Below are 20,729 nucleotides of genomic sequence, written 5' to 3' on the forward strand. Positions count from 1 at the left end.
TATGCCATTCATCTGGGACATCCAGAGTGATTAGTACTGCCAGCCACAAGGGTAAAGGAAGAGCCTCACTGGACTCAACCCACCCTCCTCTCTTTGGCTTCCCAAAGAAGGAAATTCTGGAGCTGAGTCACTAAATACAAAATGCAGACATTCTCCATGTTGACAGCAACAGAGGGCACCTGTTATAGTGTAGGTCTAGATGTCCCCCTAAAGCCTCATGCAGTCATAGGTGGCTGAATCTAGTCTGTGATGCTGAGATCAAGGGTGTGTGATTACAAAATTAGTTCACTGATTGGTTTGGCACTGCCCTAATCCCAGTAGCCTGGATACAATATGAGGGACAGAAAGGTTTGTCCTCTCCCTTGCTGCTTTTGCTACCGTGAGGACACCATGAACCATTTCTCCTCTGGGACACCGCTCTGCCATGTGCCACTCTGCCTTGGAGCCAGCTGATTATGGACTGAAACCTCTACAGACTGTGAGCTCAATAAACCTTTCCCCCTTTAACTTTGGCTGTCAGGTATTTTGTCTCAGTGATGAGAGAAAAGTAACTGAAACAGCATCCAAGGCTGAAGGAGTAGCAGGGTCTGCAAGTAGAAGTCCTAGGGAAAGGCTCTTGGGTTCCAGTCCACTGGGTGGACAAAAAGCAAATAGAAGTCATCACAGCCTTCCCCCTCTCCTGTCTTTCTTCTAGTTTTCTCACCTACACAGTTTTTCATCCAGTTCTGTCAAACGGGGAATCCATCCCTTGAGGTCAAACCATGACAAGTGTCCTTTTAGCATGTCCCTGAACTTCGGAAGCACCAGATGTATTTGGAGCCCTCTTTTCTCCATTCGCAGATATTGAAAAAGAAAGAGTCACCTAATGAAAGAAGATCCTCCAGGAGAGGGCCAAGGAGAAACACGAGAAAAAGCTGACACTGGGGGGTTGTGCAGATAGAGGAGCCCAAAAGGTGGTGCGGTTGCCCTGTGTTGCTGTGGCCCAGAATGCCATTGTCAGAGAAGACTTTCTCCCAGGATTGACCTCAGTTTGATGAAGTTCATTCATGCTAGGCGCTAGGCGGAGATCTGCCAGGAAGCCACTTATTGAGCCAAAGGTACATTTAAAAGGACCCCAATCCATGAGGCTTTTCTGATGTAATGTTTCAGAAAGCGTGAGAAAAGGGACTAGAAAAATTATAGGCCTTGGTGAATGGATCCTTGCTGGAGTCCCTCAGCTTCCCTACCTAGACAGCGATGGGCCTTCCTCCTATTCACCTGCATATCTACCTTCTCTTCGTCCACTTACTACTCACACTCTGTCTCTGTTTTATTCACTTTATGTTTACACGTATTGATGGATGTTGTCTCAAATCTTCGGAGAAGCAGCAGAAAATAAGCAAATACATAAACACAGCAGCATATTGTTTAGCCAGGTGTTCAAACGCCGGAAATATATAACAGAAATGTTTTCTAAACTTTTAAAAATAATTACTTTTAGGGCTTAGGAGTATAGCTCAGTGGTAGAGTGCTCGCCTAGCATGTGTGAGGCCCTGGATTTTATTCTCAGCACCAAAAATAGACAATAACTTACTTTTTACTACCATCGAGTTATTGCAATCATTGAAAAGCTTTAATAATGGAGATTATAATGAATGGTTACAGTGAAATCACCATAGTCTGAGTACACATTTTGTGATACTTCTTAGATTTCTGCTTCTTTGGAGAATTGTAATTATTATTAATTGAGCAAGTGCAGTTGTCCTTTCGTATCCATGGGAGACTGGTTCCAGGACCACACTAGATACTAAAATCTTTGGATGCTTAAGTCCCTTTTATAAAAAGGTGTGGTATTTGCATATAACCTATACACATGCTTCCATATACTTAAATTATTTCTAGATTGCTTATAATGTCTGATGCAATGTAAATGCTATGTAAATAGTTCTTATACTTTAGGGGAAAATGACAAGGAAAAACCTCTGTACGTATTCAATATAGATACCAAAATTTCAATATTTTTGACCTGAGCTTGGTTAAATCTGTGGATATTAGACATGTCACATCTAACATTTGAGTTTTTCAAGGTGCATCCTTAGACACTTCTCTATTTATTCCCAGCCCCATAGTTCCTCAAATTATATCACCAGCTGCAACCTCTTTTCAGAAATCCAATACTTATAGTCAACAGCCTATTGAACATCTTTGCTAGGATGTTCATGGATATCTCATAGCTGTAGTCTACCACACTAGATCAAGTCACCACTCTCTGGCCTGAACAACTAACTGCATTAGCCACCTAACTAGTCTTTTGCTTCTTCTCTTACCACACAAAAGTCTGCTCTCCACAGGGCAAATTGTATCATATACTGGATTTCTTAGGAAATAGACTCGGATGGAGATTTGCATACAGGAAATTACCTGGAAAGTGCCTCTGTATCTAACACCTGTGAAGGAGTGAGGGAGCCAAACTCAGCAGAGGGTGAAGTTGAACTCCAAAGCAATTTTAGTTTTTATTTCTTTTCTGAGACAGGGTCTAACTCTGTAATTCAAACTGGCCTCAAACACTACGCAGCTCAGGCTGGCCTTGAACTCGCAGTTATCCTCCTGCCTCAGCCTCCTGAGCACTAACTGCAAAATAATTGTAGTAAATGCTTCAGCTGGTCCCATGCTGAGTTCTATCTTGGACACAGGGATGGTCCTTTGTATCCCCTTATTGTCCATTCATTGGATGTGGCCTACCCTAGGTATGTATGTGTCTCTAAGCCAAAGAACTTTCATCAGGACACAGAAATGGACACTTCTACGAGTTGTCAGTCTCCCAGCTTCCAGCAGCTAGTAACATAACTGCATCATTTCTGAAGAGGGGATCTTAGCAGCATACTACAGTATCCACTACAGAGTAATTCTTGTAAACATCTGGCAACCTGTCTACTCTCCTAAAGAAACTCTCCAATAAATTTCCTTCACATATGGCCTAAGACTTTCCACATCATCTGACCCCTGTCTAACTCTCCAAACTTATTTCCTACTGCTCATTTTCAGTTACTGTTGCTCCTGCCACACTAGACACTATGCAATTCCTTTAACACGCCAAAGCATACTCTAACCTGTGGCCCTTATATTTGCTATTTCTTTTGCCTAGAATACACTTCCCCCAAATAGCATAATGGCTTATTCCCTTATTTCATCTAGGTCTCTGTTTAGAAAAAAGTCGCTCTCTAAATCAGGCCTAACCTGATCACCCAGTCTACCATAGACATCCCCAACCACCACATCCCTTGCAGCTCACTTGCCTTGCTTACTTTTTCTTAAGGATGCTTCTCTCCACCTGAAAGGATATATTACATTTTATCTTTTTTACTGACTACTTATTAGAATTGAGTTTTATGAGGAAAGCAATTTTTTCAGTATTGTTTCAAACTATATTCTTAGCACCTAGAAAAATATGTGGAACAGAGAGTATTCAATACATATTTGTTGAGTTATTGTCAAATGGCTATCACTTTTAATTCCTGTCAATACAGTAGGCAAAAGACAATATTCAAAAAACATTTGGAGCTAGATTGAGGAGTAAGAGCAATAATGGTCTGTTTTGAAAATAAAATCCCTAAGCTTTGAAGGTAGCAGTAATTCGGAAATTTCAGGTATTCTGGATAATTGATCATATAAAACTGACCCAGGGAGTAGAGACAGCACAGAGAACACTCACAGGTTTAGAAGATTTGAAATCCATCCCCATCTCTTACTAATTATGAGACCTTTTCTTCTAACATCTCTGAGACTTGGACCCCCCATCTGTAAAATGGAGTAAATGAGAGTGATGTCAAAATGAAATGAGGTGATGTACAATATTTAATAAATAATAAATATTTAATTACAGGTAGTGCTTGTTGAAATAATGTACTTGTGCATTGCTTAATAATGGGGATACAGTGCCACAAATGCTTTGTTATACAATTTTGCTATTGTACATATCTTTTAGTGTACTTACATGAACTAAGATGGCTATGATCTCACTAGGCAATTATGTCTTATTGGGCCACCATTATACATATGGTCTTTGGTTGACCAAAATGTCACTTTTACATGGTTCATGACTATATAATTAATAATAATTTTGATTACTATCCAAAGTCAGACTTATAAAAATGTCCTCAAATTTTGTCAAGTGAGGTGAATCTTTCAGTATATTTTAGACTATAACAGAAAGTCTGTGCTCAAAATTGCCCAAAATGTTCTTCCTATTTCACATTATCTATTATACCTTTTGATCCTTATCTACACTTTTAATTTCTCACACCAGAGAAACTATTCAGCATTTACACATACATGTCCCATTTATTTCACTTAAGAATATGGCCTCAGTGTGTATTCATTTAGCTATAAATTTCTCTAGTTACTGATTCTTTACGGCTGAGTAGTATTCCATTTATTTTAAAAAACACATCTTCTTTATCCAATTGATGGGCAATTGGGCTGTTTCCAATGCCACTATAAATATGGGTATGCATATTGTTGTGGTATGATTCTTTCAATTCTTTTGGGACGATACCCAGCAGGGGAATCGCTGGATCAAATGGAACCTTCAATCCTAGTTGTTTGAGGTGTCTCTATACTCATTTCCACAGTGGTTGCACCAGTCTACACTATCACTGAAAATTTTCTTTATATAATCAGATTTCCTGCGATAGGGTAGGCTTTAAGTAGGGCACATTAGGGCTGATTTTGTTCTTTATGACTCTTTCTGGCCTTGACCTTCTCTGTGTATGGACTGCATCCTTGGCCTGAAAGTTAGGTGGCTGCAACAGTTACAAGAGTCACATACAGACACATGTAACATGTGAGGGATGAGGTGGGACTTTCCCATTTCATTTGTCTGTTTGCAAGAATGAGGCGCCCTTCCCCCACAAACTTCAGCCCACCTCCCAAGAAGGCTTCTCCTTGCCATTGGCTAGAATTATGTGACATACCCAGCCATTGACAGAAGAACCAGGTCTCCTTGATTGCTTTAGACCAATCAGTAACCCCCTCTTGAGAATGAGAGTTTGGATAGCCTCCCTCCTCTGAAGCACTGAATGAAATCACGATTGTCTTAGGAAGGAGGTGGAAAGATGGATAATGATTAAATCTCATATCCAACCTTCTGCCCGATTTTGTGACTCAAAAATGAATGGTCATTGCCAGTGGGAATGGCCTGAAATGCTTAGAATCCCCTCCGTGGACTCTATTCCTTTACTGCTCCTGCTCCTTTCTGCAGCAGGTTTCATCACCTGTATTGTCCTTTGCTTATGCACAGAACTGGGCACCTAAAAGGAAGGGGACTAAGGATACATTGAGAGGGAATACAGGAACTTGGCAAGGACACTCTTGTATTATTTAAGGATGCAAATTGTATAGTTTGAACATTTAATTTATATTTTGATGTATTTATGTATGTAATTTTATTTATTTATATATAATTTTATATAATATATAGTTTGATATATTTAATGTATAGTTCATGCAAATTGTGTAGTTTGAACAATAGTTTGAACATTTAATGAAAGGTTTGACAAGATGTTAATTTGAAGATAATCTTGTCTTTAGAGTGGCTCTAAAACATCAAGATGCATAGTCCAAAGGACCAACAGTCCCAGGGAAACTGGGCTCTGCAGTGAATTCTATTTATTCAAATCCAGCCTTGTCCAGGGAACTAAGAGGCTGAGTACTTGACAGTACTGGCCATAGAAAAGGAGAAGGTCAGGCTGAATAAAATACTGACGCAGAGAAGCTGGGTGGCTAGTAGGATGAGGGTCTTATACCACAAGCAGCCCTCATTCTCTTCTGAAACAGCTGGGGTTCTTCTATTTACTGCCTCCAGGCAAGTTCACAACTTTGTCTTGGATTCTCTATAGCCCAGAGATGATTCTGGTATTGAAAATGTTTTTACAGCACGTTAGGAGAAAGAAATATAATACAATGAAATGGCCTAGAGGTAGGACAATCAGATGTGCCAAACTCAAGGGCAATAGCTGAATGTCACTCAGCAGTTTGCCTTACAGGGAAATAGATTTTCAAGGAGAATGAACTGAGCCAGAATGCTTAAGGAAGAAATGGTTAGGGATTAAAGATGTAAAAAAAGGTCAAAGAAGTGGTCAAGTGATTAGGGGCCAAAGGCCAAAATGTCATTCTTCTGGAGAAGTATATGACTTGTCAGTGACTTGTCACACGGGCTCAGTAGAAATGACAAGAGCAATTATATCAAAAAGGGAAAATCCAAAGTAAAGGCAGGGTCTCATTAGATTAGTTATTTCCAGTACAGGGGCTTGGCTTCCAGTGTACACAGGCTGAAATGTCATTAAGATCACTTGAAGAGAGAAGTTTCAACTCAAATAAGTCCCCTTCAGCATTTAAAAAATTAACAGGGTGGGGCTAGGGATTCAGCTCAGTGGTGATGAATCTTGCAAGCACAAGGTCCTAAGTTCAATCTCCGGTACAGGAAAAAAAAAAAAGCAAACAAACCAACCAACCCAGGAAACAACAGCAAAAGCTGACTAACACTTTTCACCAAGTTGTCTGTCTACTCAGGCCCTTAGGATGGAGAATGTTCTAGATTATTCTGTTTAGTTACAAGGTTGGCTCCTTTACTGAAATGAGGAGTGAGTGGGGAGAATAGGCTTGCTTTCATATAAGATCCACTTTTCTTAATTTGGAGCCAAAGCTAAGAAGGAATAAAAGGATCTTTTTTGGTACTGGGATTGAACTCAGGTCCTTGCATTTGCAAGGCAGTTAGCAGAACCACTGAGCTAAATCTCCGGCCCAAAAGGATCTTAATAGATGCCCAAGAGACAAGACCCTAAAGGGTATATATGCAGTGCAGAGGACTAGGTAATTGGAGGCAGAGCTGAAGTTTGAAAGGAAACAGATAAGAGGACAGGTGAATGTTTGCAGTGTAAAGATGCCTGTTAGGCAGGTACTGTGCTCTGCATCTATAGAAAAACCACAAGCAGGGAGGAAGTAGAGGAAATCATTCCCAAGGTGCCTCCATCCAGTCTCCTGTCCTGGAGCACTGGCTGTTGCTGTTGAGATGCCTTAATAGGTCAAGTGGCACAGTGATCACTCTACTTTCACCCTTCAGATTTGGGGTTCAGCCCCTGTTCCTGTGACTTAGCCTTAGCTCTTCTGTATTCACTCTGTCTTCACCAGTGTCATAGAAAGGTTTTGAGCCAAAGCAGCCCACAGACTATGGGTGACTTATGAAATGCTTTGACTCAGGAATCAACCCTTGTTCAATTGGTGGTAATGGCAAGGTTAGCAGCATCAAACAACCAGGTAACCTTTCTATAAGGATCTGATTCTAACTATTTTTATATAGGGACCACAGGCATGGCAAGCACTCCATGTTCTATCCATACTTTTCTACCACAAGATCTTACAAATAGATGGGATTTATCCCAAATGGGATTTACCACAGTTGCATAGCCTTAAAAATCCCAAATTGGGATATCCTCTTTAAAATATTCAAGAAACTGTTAAATAAAGATTGTCTTCCTAAGCGCTTTTTCTTGGACAAAAGAAAAATTTCACTTTGTATTTCTCTCAATAGAACTTCTTTAAATTGCCTATTGGCCCCTATATATGACAGATCTTGGGCACCGTTGCATCTTTTCACTCCTGCATTGCTGCAGCAACCAGAGGCATAAGCTGACACCAGTGGCTATTCTGATATATGGACAAACCTGGAAATGCAAGGAAGTTAACAAGGTTCCTGGAAACACTTTGGCCAATGGGAAATAAATACGTCCTTCTTTGGTCTATCAGGTGATCTATTCTGAGGTACAATTTTTGGGACCCTTTGAAGGGCCCCCAGCAGACTTGAGCCCCAGTGACTCATAGCAGTGGCCAGCTCCAAAGCACAGCCCAAGAGAATCTCTCCTTCCTCCTCTGTTTTGCACTTCCCACTCCTACTCTTGCTTTCTGGAATAATTTCCTAAGTGAATTTATACAAATTTGTATAAATATCTGGAGGTTATTTTGGGGAGACCTACAGCCCAAGACATCCATGGCTTTCAATCAAGATATGTTTTCCTTTGCCAAGTAGTTCTTATGATCCAATAAACATGCCTGGCTCTTTAACTTATTAAATTAATGCTGTTCTTTCAGAGAGCAATGCCACTTCCTTTTATTCAAAGTCATTTTCCAAGGGAGGGCAGGGTTATGGGGAAAAAAGAAGAACCAAGTTACATCATGTAAAGGTACAAGATCCCAATGATGAATGTAACTGTACTGTATACCTAAAAAAGTACCAATAAACTTAATTTTTTAAAAAGGTCATTTTCCAGCATCTTCTTTCTACCCCACTACAACTGAGCAGCTGGAAGAGGATGGAGGCAGAGCAGCAGTCCTACAAGAAAGGCTCAGGGCAAGATCTCCAAGCCTTTCTCTATATTCAAAGCAGCAATCTTAGCCCTTGGTTAGACCTTCATGGAAAGAATCCCCTATAAACCTGTTATACTAGGCTCTCCATCTGTTTAGACACAGGTCTTTCCAAAGCCCTGCAGTCATTGTAATGTGCACCCCATTTCAGAAACACATAGTACACTTAGCAATATGCCCAGGAAGAACACTGCATCCAACAAGCTATTAGTGCTACCTCAACTAATACAGTCAAGAAGACAATCGATACTTTCACAATGAGTAGAATGAAAAGTGATAATTGAATCTTTGCAAAAAAATGGCGAGAGGCATTCCATTTTTCTGGGTAAAAGCCACAGGATTATCAAGTCAGAACTAAAATGAAAAAATATAGGAATATTAATGATTTATTGGTTGGTGGATTTGAGACACCCTGATGGCTCAGGCAGAGGAGATGTGGAGAATGAAGATGAGTGGAAAACAGTCTCTCAAGAATAGATGGTATTAACTTAATTAGTGCATTGAGTGGGAATCAACCACAAATTTAATGTTTTTATCTTCTACTGTACATTTCAGCTTGGTTACTGAAGGAAGTCTCTCCTTTTCTTGTGTTTGGAACTCTGGCAAGTCTATGATTCTATCAATCATTCTTAAAGAAGAGACCATTCTATGGTTTCTTTACATCACAAACTGCAGTTTTAATGCAGTAATTTGGATGGAGAATAACCAAATCTGTGAGCTGGGCTTAGAGTCTGAGTGTCTCTTCTCTCCCACTTAGGGGCCACTGTGCCATCTCAAAGGGGTTAACTTTTCCTTTCCTCCTGTACTCTTTGCTTAGCTTATTTGCTAAATTGGATTCTGGGACTTTCTGGGTTGGGCACAGAAAGGGGATTACTGAACATTCCCACCTCAATGGTCCTCTCATGAGATCTTTATGTGCTCCAGACCTGGCTGTTATGGGAACTGACTCTGTTCTATAGGGACACTTTGGGATTCTTTTCAGAGACTTTTGTGCTGAACCTGACTTTGACAACAATCCAAGGCAGTACCCCAAGATCCTCTGGTTAGCCAGTTTTGATTCTTTTCAGCTTCTGCTTTTTGGAAATATCTGTGGCAACCTTTCACTCTCCAGTCAAAACTATCTTGAAAAGATCCAGGGTTTCAGTTTCTATAGGGTTGTATCAAGCTTCTGAAGGTGTCTCCCTGAAGCCACTCACTAGACTTGGGATGAGAAAGTAGCCCTAGTCTCCCGGCTTTGGGTGTGTTCTATTCAGAACATGACATCTCACTCTAAAGAGATCTCTTCACAAATCTACTCCTTCAACAGTCCCCACTCCTTTTATAGCCTCAAAATTGAGAGGACTCAACAAGAACAATTTGGTTTTAAAGTCTTTCATTTAATGCTTCCCAGGTTTTTCTATTTCCAGACTTATCTTGGTAACTGATATCAAATATAACTTGATATTTCCAGTCAAATCATATGATTTAAAAGATGACACAAGTGTAATTTCATGGGGGAAATGCAGGACAATGAATCTAAGCATGTGGCGTTGAGAGAACTAAGAAAAGGGCCATGTCACCCAGCTGGAAGTCTAGGCAACGGAGGCAATTCCTTATCTGACTTCTTAAATGGAGTTAGTAATGTCACAATTTTTTAGGAGGACTTTTTTGGAAGGATGTGTGCTTCGGAAGACATCTCTACACCATGTACAATTATTTTTTTTCTATTATTTATGATGCTGAGAATGGAATTCAGGGTCTCCTATGTACTATACAAGCACTCTTCTGTTGATCTTAACCCATACATTGCATGCTTAAATAAACTTTTAAAAGTCCAAAAGAGAGAGAGAGAGAAAGTGCTAATGGGTTCTTTAAACTCTTCAGTTAGTTTATAAAGTTCCTATAAATTCATGATCATGAATGTCACTGTAAAATCAGAAACTGTATTACTGTTGATTAATATTGGAGATTTCTTACATTTTACTTATGCTAAGAACAATCAGCTTCATTTTCAAAAGGAGAACCTGAACGTGGTCGTTTAGGGATTTAAAATACATCCTGAAAAAAACTGACCTTGGGAGTTGAGAGGTATGAATGCTTTGAAATGATGATCTCATTTAAAAAGTAGTTCAAATAGGATTTAATGGACTGTGAAGCTGTGGTTTTAAATTAATGAGTGTACCTAGTAAAAAGCTGTGCACTGATAAGGAATATGAAAGGTCAACTGAAGTATTATAATTATCTTAATAGTTTAAGCATCTTGCTTATTAATATATCAATTATTTTGACAGGTTTGGGGGAGTGTGAAAGCAAAGAACTGTGTCTTTTAGCATCTTCTACCATAGCATTATAAATCATTTACCAAGTGCTCACACATATGTTGCCAATGACAGATCACATAATCAAAATGTATGCATTATCCAGGCTTCCAGAAAATTCTGACTAAATATTTTCAAGTCACAGTTACATTCCTAATACTCCATCTTTTTATTTGGTCTGTCAAAACCTTGAAAGTCATTTCCCAAGAAGAAAAGACAGAAGACATCTGGTCAGTCAGCTTTATTTTTAATTACCCAAGTATATCCTGGCCTTTATATCTACACATAATAAGAGGATATGATAGAAAGACAAAGATAAGATTACTGCTCTTGGAAAACTTAAAATCAGCTTGGAGACACTGCACAAGGTAGCAAGACCTACAGATATATACTGAGTAGTATGTGGGCAGCACAAGACTATTTAGTACAGAGTACACACACACAGGGGACACCAAGGACAACTATGACAAGGGGTGGAGGAGGGCATTTGGAGAAAACATCTCAGGAGATTACAGGAGATGGGAAAAACATTGAATTTGTATCCTAGCTGTACATATACCAATGGCTTATTGTGGACCTTGGCTGATTAAATTGTACCTCCATGGGTTTTGGTTTACTCAACTCTAAAATGGAAGATGGAGACTAGATGGTATCTAAGGTCTTCCAGCTATAAAAATACAGAATTCAAAGGACAAGTGCACAGAACCTAGGAAGGTGAGGACAAGCACAAAGCTGCAGAAAGGGGAGAACATTAGCTGTGTGAGTGGGTAAGGTGCTTTATGGGACAGCAAGGACCTTATGCCTATTTATTCTAAAGATTCTAAGGTCAATAAACTTGGAAATGGGTGGGAGAGAGCACTAAGTTAATACTAGCTGGGGGTCAAAACAGAGAAAGAGATACTGTGTTTCCTGTGGTCCGACATCCTCATAATTCCTCCTGCATTCTATATGTTGTCATGGAATTTCATGGTAACCCCTTCCTCAAACCCACATCTCAGAGTAAGAAGAGGGGGTAGTTACAGATGACTTCTCTTTATATCCGCACAAGTAGCCCCCTTTTGTAGGCCAGGAAGCCAAGCGCCACTGTTGAAACGACGGTGGTCAATCCAATCAGCCTCAGCAGGCCTGGCACAGAGGGCAAATGTCTCTCCAAGAAGGTCGTGGTGATGGGCTGTACAGGGACATCCTGGGTTCAGAGAATACTGGGTGTTAGCATAGGGTTTGTGCATTTCATTCCAGAAAATCTGTATTTCCTCTAGTTTTCCGAGAGTGACTCCTCTTTTCTACCTCTAGGTCATTAAACATGACGTGAAAGTACAGTTGTGCCCTTACTACAGTGGTCCATGAGGAACACATGTGCCATAAATATTTGTTGAGCAAGTGTACTCCCTCTCAATCCCACAATCTCTTTTCTAGCAAAAGCACTAGGAGAATGACTTTGGAGTGTCAAGGCTTGGTCTCTTTGACTTCACACTTAAAAGGCTACAGGAATAACTTTCCTTCCTTCACTCTATCTTCTATGCATCCATCCTTCCAGCCAGGAAAACTCCATGGATTTTATTAAAAATATAATGAGCATACTGAAAATGAATTTTAATTTAAATATATTTAAATAAATTTAAATATATTCCATCTCTTTGCCCTTGGACAGGAGGAGATAATACACTTTCTTTCTTTTCCTACCTCCAATTGAGAATCATCAGGTCAGATACTTATGCAACAAACATTTACTGAATTACATTTTTTTTTGTTTTGGTTTGCAGTGCAAAGGTTGAATCCAAGGCCTTGCACATGCTAAGCACATGCTGTACCACTGAGCTACACTCCTAACCCCTACTGATTTCTTAATCTCTAGAACATTTTGTATACCTGAAATGTAACAAAACTTAATGAATAAAAAAATCTGGAACTCTCTGAGAAATGCCTCCCCTTATAAAAAAATCTTATTTTCTCTAATAATTTGCAATTAATTGGCAGCTACCAATTTATCAAAGTTCATTTGAATCTCTCATTTTAGCCCTATCCATAGTTAAACATTCAAGGACTGGACCATTTAGGGAAAGGTATGTAGATATATATAAGTGTGTACTTCTAGAAAATAATTATTCTTAGAGGAAAGACATTTAAATTCATGAAATAAAGTATAGCCTACCACAGACTCTGGTTCTGGCTGCCAAATTTCATCTTCTGGAATTTTCCCTATGGCATGCAAGACCTGAAATGAAAGAGCACCTCTAGTGAATAGCAAAACTAACAGCATCTTTCTCTTAATCTGCTTTTTAAAATAAAGGACTAGAGCCAGGAATTTAGCTCAGTTGTTCTGCTGTCTGCTTTGCAAGTCCAAGGACCCGAGTTCTATCCCTGTCTACCAAAATAAATAAATAAAATAAAGTAAAATAAAGGAATGTCAGTGAATGTCTTTTGAGATAGCAACCAAAAAACACCAAGATAAAGGCCAGAGCAGTTCACTTAGCCTTCAAAAATCTCCAAAAGGTCTTTCATCTACAGTGGAAGAAGATCTGACCATCAGTCACATGGTAAATTTTAGTAGATGGGACCAGGTTTTAATGGTAATGAAGTTAGAGGAATTGTCAAGAAACATAAAAATGGCTTCTCTGGGTCCTAAAAGAAACATGCTTGATTCTATAACGACCTAAGTTGTCTTTCAAGTATAACCTCATGGGCTTTTCTGTAACCTCAGGTAACATGTTAGATGTTTTTGTAATTACTTTTGGGTTAAGGCATTCTCTTCACCTAAAATTGCTGTAATGGAGTTTCAACGATGTTCAGATGGAAGCTATTAGAAGTTGGTCACAGGATCTCAGACATCTGGGATCTTCTTTCAGGCCCCTGAGTTGCCTCCTTCCCCACAGCCCATAACCCTGGGCCTTACCTCTCTGGCTGCTCTCTCCCCAGCCTCCACAGCGCCCTCCATGTAACCACTCCAGTGTGTGGCAGTCTCAGTGCCTGCAAAGAAAACCTTGCCCACTGGCTGGCGGAGAACCCTGAGAACAAAGCAAAGAGTGTAAAAGTAATTGACCATAAACACCTGGAGATGAGTGTCCCTGAAAGGACCAGGGCTCATTTCCTCAAGTTCAAAACTCCAAAGAGGTACACTGGCAATTTTAAAAAAAAATGTTCATTAGGTTCCTCTAGCTTGTACATGATCTCTGTCATAAACAGAACAAAGGCCGAAGTTCACGCCTACACAAAGAGCTCACATTGAAGCGACACTGGACTGACACTAATGGAAACAAAATATTTGTTCCACCATCATTCTCTTTATGGCTCACCATCTCTGGGCGTGGTGACACATCTCCCCAATTCCCTACCCTGTTATTCCACCAATTAACTTGGCAATTACTTCTCATTGAGCTCTGCCTTTTCCATTTCTTAACGGGGATGGCCTAAGAATTTCTAAGACTGTTTACGTCAGTATCATTTAGCAAATTTGGGAGTGTTGTGGCTCCATAATTTCCGTTCATCGACAGAGCTGATATTCAAACCCAACTGATTTGACTCTGCAACCCAGTCTTGGCCACTTGGCTATATTACTTCTCTCTTCTGCATTATTCCTCCGATCTTTTCAAGAATTCTAGGACACAGCTACCATCATTCTCTCTTTTTACTTAAGAAGAAACTGAAGCTGGAAGAAAAGTGCAGGGACTCACCAAGAGCCATAATGCTAGAGACAAGTACGGGTAGGATTTGAACTAGGTCTATCAAAATCAAAGTCTCAGTTTTTATCCTATATGCTCAGCCAGGTCTATCATTATCACCAAGTAACAGTGCCCACATACACTCACTTGTCACAGTACTTGTCCTGGGAAGAAGGGCAATTTGTTGTCACTGTGACAAATTTACCATAAGCGAAGCACTGTCAACAAGTCACTGTTTGTCCTACTCAGGATTACATTATATCAGATAAGGGATGTCAGGAGTTCATGGTTACCTTGTGTCTTAGTAAGCACACTACACACTGGACCTTTCATTTGAAACCCAAACAGGTTGGTAGGTTTTCCTTCACCCTCCCTTACTGTAGCCATCAAAAAAAGAGGGAGGATATAAGAGAAGATATTATAGACTATTAGTAAACATAATACATGGATTTATCTGGATTTATTGAGAGCCTAAGGGTATTCAGGAAGGGTTTCCTGCAAGAGAGAGTGGATTTGCATGCTCCGTGTTCATTAAACTATGCTGTATTTCACTGCATGTTTACTTTTTGCAAACAGAGATCTAAGTCCAATTGGGGACCTCTGAAAAGCCTGGCCAAACCCTAGAGTTAAAAGACTAGAAGGGAGAACAAAAGCTTAGAAAACAAATTGTGCCAGGCGCCAAAATGTAAAGATATAAAAATCAAGAATTAATTTAAACAGACAAAAAGAAAAATAGTGGCCCTCCCCCAGTGAAGTAGAAATTGTCTTTCACTAGAGGAAAAAATAAAGTCAAGCAAGCTAGATAAGAAAATCTCTGCTTCTTCTATGATAGGTGAGTGAGCAGACAGTACACATTCACAAAGGCTATAGGACATAAGACATCATAAAGGACACTTTTATGCATATTTCTGTGGCTATGTGTTTTATTGATTAATTTTTATAAACAGTTTTTGATTCTATCCAAAAGAAAATTTTCTTAAGTAATGTGTTTAGTTCTTTGCTAAAGTTGTGCTGTTAATTCTGTCCTCTGTCTTCTTCAGGAAACAGAACACTGTCTATTTTCAGGAGCCTATGGATAACACTCTTCACAGCATCCCAAATATCACAGCCTTGATGGGTCAAGAGAAGTCTTCAGGGCACATAATCTCTGCTCAGGCTGGGTTATGTCACTAAGCTATGTTTATACTCCACAGCTTGAAGACAGTGATATTAAAACTTGCCTGAGGTAAATTTCCTACTAGAGGGGCATGAAAGTACCCTGGGGATACATGGTGACAGGAATATATCTTCTTTAGGGACATGTTCAAAGCCCTCCTGATGCACATACCACCACCAGGGTATATACAGGAAGCAAAGAATAAAGATAAAAGAAGGCATTACCAGGTCATCACCAATGCCTGATGAAATGGGATTTATCTTGCTTCCCTCATGCCATCAGGATCAGGCCAATGCAAGTGAGTGCCTTTTAGGATCCTGCCCTCAAAGCCATTTTCCTGACATTCTCTGGGATTGCACATACAACTCTCCACTCTGTGGCCAGAAATCTAATCACACAGAAATCTGTGGCACGTTGGATTTAAAACAAAACCAAGGACAATAGCAATACAATGGTGGTCTTTCTCTCTTGAGAGATCAAGTTTATATCCCTGAATGTGTCACAGGAGGGTCCTACATACCTTTCTAGTCAGATTCTCCACTTTGTGTCTTCAGTGTCACCTACAGCCCAGCAATACTGAGCTTTGCCTCTGAACTTCCTAGAACTTGAAGGACTCCAGGTGCTTACTTACACCATTCCATTGCCCCACCTGCAGACACAGGAGTCTTCTACCTCTCAGGCCCCAGGTGGTATGTACATTATGAAGCCCAGCAGATTTCCTTGGGCAAGGCAAGGGCAAGGGTCCATGTGTCTTCAGAATAGTTCTATGCCCTTCTATTAGATTCTTATCTCAATACTCTAAAAATCAATTTTTAATGTTATATCTTTTCCTCATCCTCACATCATGCCCCAACATTTTCAACTCCTCAGCAGAGAAGGTTAGCCTTGATACTGAACTTTACAACACAGTGCTAGGCCTATGGTTGACACTTGGCCAATAAATGCTTAATAAAACAATTGCCATCGACTTCTGCTACACTCAGCATATCTGAAAATGACCCAATGGCTTATCAGATAGAGCCTTTTGGCCCCAGGATGTTCTTTTGAATTATATTTGGTCATCTGCAGGAAGATAAGGTAAATGCCAACTGAAGCTATTATGCATTTCTGATAAGCAGATTTTAGGTGTCCTCTGACCAGTTTTCATGGACCGTTTGATCAGTCTCCTCCTTTTACTCACTCCCTGTGTCTGATGCATACTCTCAACAGCCTTTTATTCATCATTCTACTATTCCCACATGGTTTAGATTGAGTACATGGCGTCACGTTATTGCTTGGCTAAGTATGACTGTAATGGTCAAAACAATTACTACTATATCATTAATTCATACCTTGCCATTGTTGTAAATACAATGGACTATCAGGAACTCATACTTGGATACACAACACTGGGAATTCTAAAAGCTATTAGACTGTGCACTTTGGGAAAATTGATGTGTGAATTGTAGCTGAATAAAGTTGTTAAAATGGCTCATGCTCTTATTAACATACTGATTAGTGTCCAGCGTACACTATCTTGTGTTTTCTCATTCATATTATAAGGAAAGTGAGAGATGGAGAGAAATTATTTGTCCAGGACAACCAAGTAGGTTATTGGTGGAGTCGGAATGGAAAACCAAGTCTTTTCAAGCCTGGTCTAGAACTCATTTTGCTTTTATAGTGCTCTCTCTATCTATGCTGGCACTTACACAGGTGCATTTGAAGCAGTTTTGCTGATTGTGAGACTTCTGATAATGGAAGTGAACCTTCAGACTATCTAAATTGCTTTTGGGGGGTGACACAGAGGATCAAACCCAGGGGCACTCTACCACTGAGTTACATTCCTAGCCCCTCTCCACCTTTTTTACTTTTTAAAATTTTGAGATAGTTTCACTAAGTTGCCCAGGCTGGCCTCCAATTTGGGATTCTGCTGCCTCAGCCTCCCAGGTAGCTGGACTTAGAGGTGCTTGCTTCCCCACCCATCTAAATTGCTGTTTGTATGCTGCAACCTTCTTTGGTTATATGGGATTTTCTCCTTCAGAAGAATGAAGAGTGAAAAGCAGCACTGTGATACAGAATGAGGGTGGCTTCATTCTTGGTATTCAAAAGATACAAAGAAAATTGGGGATTTTTTTTCTTTTTCTTTTAGGTATTCACAAAGAGAAGGAAGATGAATGACATAAACCCATTTAGAGTTCAGATTCCAATGCTGGGGGTTTCAGCCTCAGCTTTGCACACTTTTACTCTACCTTCCATATTGGGTCATGATCCCGGGGGGGAAATAGGTTGTATAGCAGCCCCCAGAGTACTGCTCTTCACACCAGTTCTTCTCTTCGTAATGCACCGGCTGCAAGGCAGAATGACAAAAGCGTCACACCATAGAGTGACCAAAGATACAGAGCATGACATTTAGCCTAGAATAAATCAAACACAGTCCAGTAGACTTCATAATGGATAAACAATTTATAGTCCATCCTCACAACCCAAAGAGGATTGGTTCCAGGACTCCTCATGGATGCCCAAATCCCCAGATGCTCAAGTCTCTTACATGAAATGGCACAGTATTTGTATAAAACCCATATCCTCCTGTAACTTTTGGTCATCTTTAAATGACTTATAATACCTCATGCAATGTAATTCTATGTAGTTTAGTTGTTGTAATATGCTGTTTAGGGAACAATGACAAGAAAAAGTTTGTACATGTTCAGGACAGATGCAATTCTCTTTGAAATATCTTCTATCCATGGTTAGTTGAATTCAGGGATGCAGACCCTGAAGATACAGAGGGCTCACTGATTATATTTCTGAAATAGAGCCTCATTATTTTGATGTTTTTGAAGATATGTCTTCAGGCAGGTAAATACCCTTAGTAATAAACTTGCAAGAAATTCAAACTTAGGAAAGTTTTTTTTCAATTGGTTCAGGCAAGTCTTACGTATCATTTAAAAACTACAATTTTCTATTTCCATTCTTTTGGTACTGGGGATGGAACTTGAGATCTTGTGCTTGCGAGGCAGGTGCAGTGCCACTGAGCTACATCCCCAGCCCCTTCTATTTCCATTTTTAACTTGATCTTCTTAGTTAAGAAGTTTTTAGTGCTTCACGGTTTCAAGAAAAGTTTTTTTAAAGGACTTATGCTTACTGGAGTGATAATATAGGAAACAAGCATAAAAACATGTTTGGTGAAGGAAAGCGATGACCAGATTCATGTTTTTGGTGGAAGTGAACTTTGTTAAGGGAATTGGGCAGACAGATAGTGTTTTTGTGGCACAGAGTCACTTCTATTGATGGTGGTACTTTTGAACAACTATTGGTTTGAAAAACATGTTGCTATTAACAGGCAAGATGCTGAAATTTTGCAAAGTTTTAACTCATTAAAAATAGGAACAGAGGGTGTAGACGAGTGTTAGTGTTTACCAAGAATAGACAAGAATTTAGGTTCAACCCCTAGCACCAAGAAATGAAACAAAACAAAAACCTAAACAGAAAATTTATCATAACTATATCACCTTAAAAAGATAAAAACAACATATGGAATTTTAACAAGACAAATATTTAAAATACACTTTGAAAGATGTTTCGTTTAAAAAATGTTGCAATCGCTTATCTGATTTTGAATAGTCCTTCTTAAGGCATCCTATTTACAAAGTATGAGGCCCTGCCTGAGGGGTTAAATGGCTTCAGGTGGGTTGCAGTGTCACATTGCAGGCAGCTGAGGGCCACAGCCACCTTCAAACCATTTGGGCTGTTTTCAGCCAATCAGAAGAAAAGCTGGACTTTCTCTTTCACTTTTCCTTGCTCCCAGGAATTTCTTCTTTCCACACAGTAGACACCAAAGCAAGAGTAAAGCAAATGGTCCTCTCTACGCAAACTACTCATTTTTTATCATCAGCAATTAATCATCCACATTCTTTCTACAAAAAGATTTTCCCCAAAGAAAATGATCAACTCTTTTTGGAAATATGAGAATAAGTGCTTTCTTTGCCAAATAAAATTTCCCAACTACCTCACAAGTTGCTGGAGGAACTTCAGTCACAAAATGTTTCAGCCTGAGAATGTCTCAGAATGTGACTTCAAAGAAGTTGGATTATCTACCAGGGTGACATATCTTGAGTAGTAATTTTTTTTTAAAAAGTCTGATGATTTTTAACAGTAGTGAAATTACTTTTTAGTTTGGATACATTTTTTGGCTTTGCTACTTCACTACCTTGGAGTCTGGAGGTTGTAACTATATTTAAACTTGCTAAATGGTATACTAAGCCAAAAAAATTTCCTCATTAATATTATGTTTCTAGCCAAACCAATTAATTAATTTTTTGCTCCTTTGTTGAGAAACAATTCCAAAAAACCTTAAGAATATGTCTTTCACTTATGTCTCCGGGTGGGGGGGTGTAAAAAAAATCTTGCTTTAAAACAATGAACAAATATGACAAAATCAAGCCAAAAGCCCCAACAACTTGACCAAGAGGAAGCCAACCACTCCGGAGTTGAGCAAGGTAAGTGTTAAGAGGGGGAGGACTAAGCTGCTTGCCTAGGTCGTGGTGTATACTGCAGAAGCATGCTCAGCCCCTCATCAGAGTTTTCTAACTAACTGCCACTTGCACATTGTTCTCTGTCGTCTTCAATGCTTCATGGATAACTGGATTTAATAACTACTCTCAAAAGGTGACATAATCCATATCAAAACATTAAAAGCTCAGCAGCCTGGTGACTGTTCTAAGAACACCTATTTCTTTATTTGAAACACTGATGAGGGAAGTGGTTATGGCTACTGGTTATGAGCACTTTGGGCCCAAGGACTCTCACCAGAAATCCCAAGGAAGAAGCACTGCTCTGCCTGCCTACCCTGTAGACTCCTTAACTTGCCCACCCTCATCCCACCCTTAACCACTTTAGAGTTCTATTTCATTAATTTGAAGATCCTCATTTCCTCAGGCTACTTCCAAAGGGGTCTAAGAAACTCAGGTGATAGGGATAGGCTGATCCAACTGTCTTCCTTCCATCTCTAATGTTGGGACATGGGTGTGGAGTATTAGTTTTTGTACATGAATGAGATTAACGTCCTTTTACAGGATCGCCAGAGGAAAGAAAGCTCTTTTTCATTCCCATTCTGGCTGCCAGGATCTAGGACCTCTATCCTTAGAAAAGAGCTGGGAAGCAGCCTTACCTTCAGAGCTTCTTTAGAGCCCAAGACTTTTGCATAGAGCTCACAAAGTTTCTTTAACCTATGGGGGGGGGGGG

The 20,729-nt window shown here is 39.7% G+C and overlaps 1 protein-coding gene across 1 annotated transcript in view; it reads right to left on the minus strand.

Moving 5' to 3' along the window:
* Positions 1-11,497: 11,497 nt before the first annotated feature.
* The window catches only part of Maob (monoamine oxidase B), an 81,353-nt gene continuing 72,121 nt past the window's right edge, over positions 11,498-20,729 (minus strand). The window contains exons 10-14 of the mRNA XM_010614076.2: positions 20,656-20,713; positions 17,738-17,835; positions 13,588-13,699; positions 12,847-12,909; positions 11,498-11,880 (exon numbers count right to left, since the gene is read on the minus strand). Of these exons, the coding sequence (XP_010612378.1) occupies positions 11,728-11,880; positions 12,847-12,909; positions 13,588-13,699; positions 17,738-17,835; positions 20,656-20,713 (484 nt within the window). The 3' untranslated portion in view covers positions 11,498-11,727. The remainder of the gene's footprint in view (positions 11,881-12,846; positions 12,910-13,587; positions 13,700-17,737; positions 17,836-20,655; positions 20,714-20,729) is intronic.

This window comes from Fukomys damarensis, unplaced genomic scaffold (genome assembly GCF_012274545.1).
Source record: "Fukomys damarensis isolate Sample0158 unplaced genomic scaffold, DMR_v1.0_HiC HiC_scaffold_39, whole genome shotgun sequence".
NCBI classification, from domain to species: domain Eukaryota; kingdom Metazoa; phylum Chordata; class Mammalia; order Rodentia; family Bathyergidae; genus Fukomys; species Fukomys damarensis.